The 10,363-nt window shown below is 45.4% G+C and overlaps 1 protein-coding gene across 1 annotated transcript in view; it reads right to left on the reverse strand.

The window, feature by feature from the left end:
* Positions 1 to 10,363, reverse strand: part of ahrra (aryl-hydrocarbon receptor repressor a) — a 41,450-nt gene that overhangs the window by 5,651 nt on the left and 25,436 nt on the right. Inside the window, 2 exon segments of the mRNA XM_079862456.1 lie at positions 956 to 1,045; positions 1,955 to 2,049. Coding sequence (XP_079718582.1) covers positions 956 to 1,045; positions 1,955 to 2,049 — 185 coding nt within the window.

Consider the following 10,363-nt stretch of genomic DNA (forward strand, 5'->3'; position numbering starts at 1 on the left):
TGAGATGTTCTGCTGTGATGTCGTGTGTGTGTGTGTGTGTGTGTGTGTGTGTGTGTGTGTGTGTGTGTGTGTGTGTGTGTGTGTGTGTGTGTGTGTGTGAGATGTTCTGCTGTGATGTCGTGTGTGTGTGTGTGTGTGTGTGTGTGTGTGTGTGTGTGTGTGTGTGTGTGTGTGTGTGAGGTTCTACTGTGATGTCGGGTGTGTGTGTGTGATGTTCTGCTGTGATGTCGTGTGTGTGTGTGTGTGTGTGTGTGTGTGTTGTGTGTGTGATGTTCTGCTGTGATGTCGTGTGTGTGTGTGTGTGTGTGTGTGTGTGTGTGTGTGTGTGTGTGTGTGTGTGTGTGTGTGAGGTTCTACTGTGATGTCGGGTGTGTGTGTGTGATGTTCTGCTGTGATGTCGTGTGTGTGTGTGTGTGTGTGTGTGTGTGTTGTGTGTGTGATGTTCTGCTGTGATGTCGTGTGTGTGTCTGTGTGTGTGTGTGTGTGTGTGTGTGTGTGTGTGTGTGTGTGTGTGTGAGGTTCTACTGTGATGTCGGGTGTGTGTGTGTGATGTTCTGCTGTGATGTCGTGTGTGTGTGTGTGTGTGTGTGTGTGTGTTGTGTGTGTGATGTTCTGCTGTGATGTCGTGTGTGTGTGTGTGTGTGTGTGTGTGTGTGTGTGTGTGTGTGTGTGTGTGTGATGTTCTGCTGTGATGTCGTGTGTGTGTGTGTGTGTGTGTGTGTGTGTGTGTGTGTGTGTGAGATGTTCTGCTGTGATGTCGTGTGTGTGTGTGTGTGTGTGTGTGTGTGTGTGTGTGATGTTCTGATGTGATGTTGTGTGTATGTGTGTGTGTGTGTGTGTGTGTGTGTGTGTGTGTGTGTGTGTGTGTGTGTGTGTGTGATGTTCTGCTGTGATGTCTTGTGTGTGTGTGTGTGTGTGTGTGTGTGTGTGTGTGTGTGTGTTGTTCTGATCTCACCTGGTGGAAGCCCAGGTAGTCGACGATGGTAGATGATGCGTAGAAGACCATCCCGTCACTGCTGACGACCAGAGCAAAACCAGCAAGACACTGAAACACAACATGTTCATTCGTTCGTTCATTCACTCATTCATTGTTTATTTTGTTCATTCATTAATTTGTTCATCCAGTGAGTGTGTAAAGGTGATTTCTGATTGTGTATGATGGGTTAGTGTCTGAGCTCGAGAAAACAGCACCTGCTGCTCGGAGCGGATCTGAGTTTTACAACACAGACTTTAAACAGAAATTCAGCCCTGAAAACAGATCATGAAAAATCTCTGTTTCTATTGACATCCTGATGGCTTTTCCTCCTTTCTCACATTGTCACAAAGACTTCAAAGGCATTTCAAAAAGGTCACGAAAGAAACCCATTCAGAGTCTTTCCACGGAAACTCTGGAATATTCTCCTCCTCTGGGATTGAGTCGGGAAACTGAAGCTGTGATTCCTCCAGTCACGCAACACACTCTTCACTGGTTAGGGTTAACCCTTCACTGGTTAGGGTTAGCTCTTCACTGGTTAGGGTTAACTCTTCACTGGTTAAGGTTAACTCTTCACTGGTTAGGTTTAGCTCTTCACTGGTTAGGGTTAGCTCGTCACTGGTTAGGGTTAACTCTTCACTGGTTAAGGTTAACTCTTCACTGGTTAAGGTTAGCTCTTCACTGGTTAGGGTTAGCTCTTCACTGGTTAGGGTTAACTCTTCACTGGTTAGGGTTAACTCTTCACTGGTTAGGGTTAACTCTTCACTGGTTAAGGTTAACTCTTCACTGGTTAGGGTTAACTCTAACACACTGTTCCTCTGAATAAGAGTCTGCTTCTCATTCTGTGTTTAACCATACAAAACTAGTCAATCAACTAGTGAACCTGACTATTCTAGTTCTGCAGTATGAGTGACAGTTACTGACGTCATCAGTGCACCTTTACACACACACACACACACACACACACACTCTCACACACACCTCTAGCAGCAGCTGGCTCTCAGGAACACATGTGTCTGTCGTGTTGCTCTTCTTCCCGCTCACGTGTTTCTCACGAGGGTTTTCCTGAGCAGCTGCTGGAACAGGAAAGAATACAGTAAAATTATTCATACATTCATTTACATTAAATTTGATTTCTTACAAGTGACTGGCATGATTTTTCCATTGTGTGAACAGTGAACTTCAGTTCCGTTCCTGTTTTTGTCAGCAGCATTATTCTAATGGTAACGTAAGAGAAAAGCTCATTGTGTTTGGAAATGCTTTAAACTCTTCCGTTATTTGATGTTATTTCATGTTCTCCTCATAAAAGTGTCTTCATGTTCTTGACCAACTGATGTGACTGTAATAATTGTGTTATTACAGACTTGTGTTTGTGTCACAGCATTACAGTCATCAGAATGTCATGTTCAGCTCGAGAAAACATTTACAACCTGATGTGCATCTAAAGGGTTAACACACTGAGATCTTCATCTCACTCAAGCTGAAATATTTCAAGGAGGAAAAACTGTCTATCTTACAAACTCGCACAGTAGTTTGAAGTCAAAGCCATTGGGATCAGACGCTTCAGTGAGTTACACTGTCTTTGCTCTGTTATTTCTCTGGCTTCTTCTTTGCCCCTGAAAGGTTCAGTGGAGCAGCTCGAGTGAACAGACTGACACGCGCTGAGCCCCGCCCCCTCAATGAGCCCCGCCCCCTAACCTCTCTGACCAACCAGCACAGGAAACACACACACACAGAGAGAGAGAGAGAGAGAGGTGCTGGGCGAGCGAGAGCTGCTGTCACGCGATCCTCTTCTGTCAGTCTGCAGTGTGTCTGACAGCTCTGGCGTGAGGCCAAGCCCTTGCGTGCAAACGAGGAACCCACATTAGCCTATAAAGACTTTCAGAAGAACAACAGCTGTTAAATATTGATGACTGCTGGCAGGCTGTGAATGCTTCGCCACAGAAGGTTAAGCTCGATGTTATGGAGCCTAACGGTTCATTATATGAGCTATTGTGTGTCTCTATCTGCTGCTGTCATGTGACATCAAACACATCAGTTTGTTGTTCACATTCGTTCTAATTGTCTAATCTTCTGCTTGAGGAACCAAAAAATGTGCCTCTGTCAGAAATTTAAATACAACTGAGAGGAAACAAACTGCTCTGAATGATTCTCACATTTAGAAAACAAAAGTTTAAATGAATGAAGTAAAAATTCACGTTTAGGAAATAACTTTCTGATCCTAGAAATGGTTTAGAAGAAGCACATATTTAGATCTCCATGATATCTGACCCGCAGACACAGGATTAAAATGTATGAGGCACCAGGAACATAAAACACTTTCAATATGACAGCAAGCATAACTGAAGCTTTATATGTAAATAATCATATTTCCACTAATAACGGCACAAAGCAGCTTCACATTCAGGGAGACATGTTCAGGCACACAACTAAAGATCATTTTAATAATCTGTCAGTTAGTTCTTCAATTAATTAGATAAAAGACAAATGTGTGTGTGTGTGTGTGTGAATACACTAAGTACACTAAATGTTTTGAACACTTGTGCATGTCATTATAGAGCTGTCATGCTCTCTCTCTCTCTCTCTCTCTCTCTCTCTCTCTCTCTCTCTCTCTCTCTCTCTAGTTTTGGGAAAGGCTTATTTTTGTCTCTAATCTGTAAGGCACCAGCTTCAGTTTATGAGTTAGAGAGACAGTCTGTGATATTCTAATCCGTCCTCGCAGCTCATTGAGGATTATAATCAGCGAATGCTAATTGTGATCAGAAATTCTGCCACAATAATGGACGTCAAACCTCAGAACAGCTGCAACTCTGTCTATTAATGTTTGTTTTAAAACACTTACAACCCAAGCGTATGTGTGAGATTGTCCTAACAAGAGAAATGGATATGTTTTGGATGGAGTCCAGCGGGTCAAAGTCACCCAACACCAAAACAGCCATCATGAATTAGCCAAGCTGATACGGATCAGTGACATCACTTGATCTCGGCAAATTAGCGGATATTCCAGCCACCGCCACTGGATTAATTACTGCCTCATCAGCCACCGTTGATCTGTTCTCAGCACATTCCTTTAATGGTTAAAGTTAATGAAACCCAACTACACAACATCTCCTCTTTACAGAGTAAAAACATGAATACGGCATCTCCCACAGGACATAACATGTGTTTCTCTCACAGCGCTCATTGAAGGTGGCGTGTGCTTTAGTTCTCTAGTTCTCCACCGCCCACAAACACCACAGACAATTATCACTGCCACAGAATCAATTTGCTTTGGCTTCCTGAGTAAATAAACGGCTTGCAGCGGCAGAGAGGCGTTTCATCAGGCCCGAGGGAACACGTCAGACAAGCGTGTTCTAAACGTGTGTTTCATCAGGCCTGGATCCGGCCCGAGGGAACACGTCAGACACGCGTGTTCTAAACGTGTGTTTCATCAGGCCTGGATCCGGCCCGAGGGAACACGTCAGACACGCGTGTTCTAAACGTGTGTTTCATCAGGCCTGGATCCGGCCCACGGGAACACGTCAGACAAGCGTGTTCTAAACGTGTGTTTCATCAGGCCTGGATCCGGCCCGAGGGAACACGTCAGACACGCGTGTTCTAAACGTGTGTTTCATCAGGCCTGGATCCGGCCCACGGGAACACGTCAGACACGCGTGTTATAAACGTGTGTTTCATCAGGCCTGGATCCGGCCCGAGGGAACACGTCAGACACGCGTGTTCTAAACGTGTGTTTCATCAGGTCTGGATCCGGCCCGAGGGAACACGTCAGACAAGCGTGTTCTAAACGTGTGTTTCATCAGGCCTGGATCCGGCCCGAGGGAACACGTCAGACACGCGTGTTCTAAACGTGTGTTTCATCAGGTCTGGATCCGGCCCACGGGAACACGTCAGACAAGCGTGTTCTAAACGTGTGTTTCATCAGGCCTGGATCCGGCCCGAGGGAACACGTCAGACAAGCGTGTTCTAAACGTGTGTTTCATCAGGCCTGGATCCGGCCCGAGGGAACACGTCAGACACGCGTGTTCTAAACGTGTGTTTCATCAGGTCTGGATCCGGCCCGAGGGAACACGTCAGACACGCGTGTTCTAAACGTGTGTTTCATCAGGCCTGGATCCGGCCCGAGGGAACACGTCAGACACGCGTGTTCTAAACGTGTGTTTCATCAGGTCTGGATCCGGCCCACGGGAACACGTCAGACAAGCGTGTTCTAAACGTGTGTTTCATCAGGCCTGGATCCGGCCCGAGGGAACACGTCAGACAAGCGTGTTCTAAACGTGTGTTTCATCAGGCCTGGATCCGGCCCGCGAGAACACATCAGACAAGCGTGTTCTAAACGTGTGTTTCATCAGGCCTGGATCCGGCCCGAGGGAACACGTCAGACAAGCGTGTTCTAAACGTGTGTTTCATCAGGCCTGGATCCGGCCGGAGGGAACACGTCAGACAAGCGTGTTCTAAACGTGTGTTTCATCAGGTCTGGATCCGGCCCACGGGAACACGTCAGACAAGCGTGTTCTAAACGTGTGTTTCATCAGGTCTGGATCCGGCCCACGGGAACACGTCAGACAAGCGTGTTCTAAACGTGTGTTTCATCAGGTCTGGATCCGGCCCGAGGGAACACGTCAGACAAGCGTGTTCTAAACGTGTGTTTCATCGGGTCTGGATCCGGCCCACGGGAACACGTCAGACAAGCGTGTTCTAAACGTGTGTTTCATCAGGTCTGGATCCGGCCCGAGGGAACACGTCAGACAAGCGTGTTCTAAACGTGCGTTTCATCAGGTCTGGATCCGGCCCACGGGAACACGTCAGACAAGCGTGTTCTAAACGTGCGTTTCATCAGGTCTGGATCCGGCCCACGGGAACACGTCAGACAAGCGTGTTCTAAACGTGTGTTTCATCGGGTCTGGATCCGGCCCACGGGAACACGTCAGACAAGCGTGTTCTAAACGTGTGTTTCATCGGGTCTGGATCCGGCCCACGGGAACACGTCAGACAAGCGTGTTCTAAACGTGTGTTTCATCAGGTCTGGATCCGGCCCACGGGAACACGTCAGACAAGCGTGTTCTAAACGTGTGTTTCATCAGGTCTGGATCCGGCCCACGGGAACACGTCAGACAAGCGTGTTCTAAACGTGTGTTTCATCAGGTCTGGATCCGGCCCACGGGAACACGTCAGACAAGCGTGTTCTAAACGTGTGTTTCATCAGGTCTGGATCCGGCCCACGGGAACACGTCAGACAAGCGTGTTCTAAACGTGTGTTTCAGCGGGTCTGGATCCGGCCCGAGGGAACACGTCAGACACGCGTGTTCTAAACGTGTGTTTCATCAGGTCTGGATCCGGCCCACGGGAACACGTCAGACAAGCGTGTTTTAAACGTGCGTTTCATCAGGTCTGGATCCGGCCCACGGGAACACGTCAGACAAGCGTGTTCTAAACGTGTATTTCAGCAGGTCTGGATCCGGCCCGAGGGAACACGTCAGACAAGCGTGTACTAAACGTGTGTTTCATCAGGTCTGGATCCGGCCCGAGGGAACACGTCAGACACGCGTGTTCTAAACGTGTGTTTCATCGGGTCTGGATCCGGCCCGAGGGAACACGTCAGACACGCGTGTTCTAAACGTGTGTTTCATCAGGTCTGGATCCGGCCCGAGGGAACACGTCAGACACGCGTGTTCTAAACGTGTGTTTCATCGGGTCTGGATCCGGCCCGAGGGAACACGTCAGACACGCGTGTTCTAAACGTGTGTTTCATCGGGTCTGGATCCGGCCCACGGGAACACGTCAGACAAGCGTGTTCTAAACGTGCGTTTCATCAGGTCTGGATCCGGCCCACGGGAACACGTCAGACAAGCGTGTTCTAAACGTGTGTTTCATCGGGTCTGGATCCGGCCCACGGGAACACGTCAGACACGCGTGTTCTAAACGTGTGTTTCATCGGGTCTGGATCCGGCCCACGGGAACACGTCAGACAAGCGTGTTCTAAACGTGCGTTTCATCAGGTCTGGATCCGGCCCACGGGAACACGTCAGACAAGCGTGTTCTAAACGTGCGTTTCATCAGGTCTGGATCCGGCCCACGGGAACACGTCAGACAAGCGTGTTCTAAACGTGTGTTTCATCAGGTCTGGATCCGGCCCACGGGAACACGTCAGACAAGCGTGTTATAAACGTGTGTTTCATCGGGTCTGGATCCGGCCCGAGGGAACACGTCAGACACGCGTGTTATAAACGTGTGTTTCATCAGGTCTGGATCCGGCCCACGGGAACACGTCAGACAAGCGTGTTATAAACGTGTGTTTCATCGGGTCTGGATCCGGCCCACGGGAACACGTCAGACAAGCGTGTTATAAACGTGTGTTTCATCGGGTCTGGATCCGGCCCGAGGGAACACGTCAGACACGCGTGTTCTAAACGTGTGTTTCATCAGGTCTGGATCCGGCCCACGGGAACACGTCAGACAAGCGTGTTCTAAACGTGTTCCAGTATCAAAGCATATTTATTTCTCATAGGTTATTCTGTGCTGGTAGGTGATTTTGTTCTGTTCAAATCTAACTCAGGAGAGCCAAATAGAGCCTGGACCGCTGTGAACTTGAGTCTGCTGGAAACTCACACACTGCCTGGCCAGTTTAGTTTTGATTACGGAGTGTATCCGTTTAGCAGGCACGTGCACAGGTAGGGCTCAACCTGTGCAGAGCACATGCCCTTTTTGCCCTTACACTCCGAAGTGCCCTTTTTTGGTGGAGGTTTTTTTTTTTTTTTTTTTTTTAAATCAATGCTATTGGTCACCCTTTACGTCTGTCTGTCTGTTTTACAAATATTTAGCCAATGAAAGTTCTTAAAACGAGCTTGTGTAAATCTTATTCGATCCTCAAGCTGTCAGTAAGCTGATAACTCCGCCCCCTCTATATTCACTGAATCAACTGAAGTTCCACAGCAGCCGCACAGTAGTATAGACAGCAGCTGAATTTTTGAAGTTTTGCGAAGGGTAAATAAATATCTTGTTGTCTGAATAAGTACTACTAAACACTATGTCTATAAAGGCTCATATTTTATTTAGTTGATGTCTGACTCACTGACTGAGACATGTGGGACGTCGCCTGAGAGAGAGGTCTCTAGCATTTGCCATCTAACGTTAGTCATAGCCTACACTTAAATAGCCTGTGCATACAGTAGCATTTTATCTTTTATAAAATGCGATTTTGGCCAAATGTATTTTACAACAGGAAAAAATGAGCGCCCAGCTTATATAGCTACAACTAGTAACCAGTTGATGAAAATGTAATGTGATGCCGGCACCGTTTTAATGACGGACAAAAAAAAAAAAAAAAAAAAGCACATTTGCACACATTCGCTGGTCAAAAACTATATATTGATAAGTAATACAACAACATATAATTTGTTTTTACCATCGGAAAATCATAACTGGTGCGCCCCCGCGCTGTTTCGTACGGGAACTTACGCAAAGCGACGATGATCCACAATAGCATCGTCACCTAGGTAACATATATTTCTAAGAAATTTCTTCTTTGATTTATGATTGCTGATACACTTAATTTATTAACATTTAGGCTAATCATGTTATGGTAATAATAGTAAATTATGGTTAATTCAAGGCTGTTAACATGCACGTATTCGCCATCTAGCTAATTTTTTTTATCTACAGTATTCTATACTCTAGTCCTCACATGTATAAAATGTAGTAAAACATGGTTTTACTACAGTAATGTTGTAGTAGTAACTAAAAAAAAAAACGTTACAGAAGATCACTGATTACAGATTACAGAAAATCTTTATATTTTATCATGCGGAATGTAATTCATGATTTAATTCATTCCAAGGCTTAATTTATTTGATCCAAAATACAGCAAAAACAGTAATATTGTGAAATAATTTTACAATTTAAAATAACTGTTTTCTATTTTAATATATTTTAAAATTTAATTTATTTCTGTGATCAAAGCTGCATTTTCAGCATCATTACTCCAGTCCAGTACTCTTCAGTGTCACGTGATCTTTAAGAAATGCTTTTCACTGCAACTGTACTTTTCACACTATTTTTTTTTTTTTTTCATTGCTGGCTCACAGAAGGTTGCTGTTGTAATTAGGTTTAAAGAAGCCCTTAAAACCCTGTTTATCTATATTATCTATATTATTATTATGGTTGTTATTAATCATGAATAAATCTAAAGCTTTTGAGACTATTTTGTGTTATTGAATTTGTCATGAAGATGTGACCATTTCTTCATTTTATGTAGGCTTACAAAATAATCTTGAAATAAAAAAAAGGGAGGGGGGGGGTGCCCTTTTTCAGTTTCAGCACATGCCCCTCAAAAGGTCTGTGCACGGCCCTGCCGTTTAGACAACCTTATGCAACATCACAACATTTATTTCCATCATCAATTCATTAACCCTGCAGCCGCTCTCTAAATTCTCCAGCACAGACTTTCAGTGAGTTTAAAGTCACGACTCCGGTGAAAATGATTCCTCGGCTCCCAAATCATTCTTCACAATTTGAACCCCATGAACCTTGGCATTGGAATAAAGCCATGGGCTTCATCTTCATACATGGATGTTTAAGAAATGAAAAGCTGCACACTGTATCAGTTGGGGTTAAAAGCCAGAACATGCCAGACACATATAAATCACTGCGATAATTTTCCAATAATTATCTGAGGTGTCTGTTTATTTAAATCCAAACAGTGTTTTTTGTCCAGGTGAATCTCTGAAATGTTTGAAAGTGTTTCTCATCTACAAAATGAATGATTTCAGGCTCGAAGGAACGGGCTAATATGTCATGAATGGATCTGAGAGTGTCTGCAGGCTGTCTGTGTTTGAGACGGTTCTCCAGGGTTCCCAGAGCCGGGCGGGTAAATCCCAGTCCTGGACTGGTTCCCAGGCGTTGCGTGCAGAAGGGCGGATCCTGCGAAGCCACAAACCCTTCAGTCCTGCACAGCTGGAGAATCAGAGGTTTATACTGAAGACAGAAGCTGGACACACTGATCTCACACACACACCAGCACAACAACAGCCTCATTTATTAAACCATCAACAAAAGCTGATTCTCTTCCACATCTGACTCAGTGTTGGTCATTCGTAGAGATACGTCTATATGGTCAGGGTTCGGGTTCGTTTGGCATCACTGCCTCTCGATAATCTCAACACAACCGTCAGTCACAGTTTTGTGTAAATGTGTAATTTTGTGTATTTCTACACTGTAAAATATGTCCACCTAACCCAACTTAAAACCTTAGTTTAGTTGCTGCTTTAAATGTTTATGAATAATCAAATTCTAGTTGAATCTCATACAATTTAAAAAATGAAGCTGAAATGGAAGCAATCAAAAGTAACTTGATGCTTTAAATAAGGATTGTATTGATTACATCGTTACACCAGT

This window comes from Squalius cephalus, assembly GCF_949319135.1.
Source record: "Squalius cephalus genome assembly, chromosome: 25".
Taxonomy (NCBI): Eukaryota; Metazoa; Chordata; class Actinopteri; order Cypriniformes; family Leuciscidae; genus Squalius; species Squalius cephalus.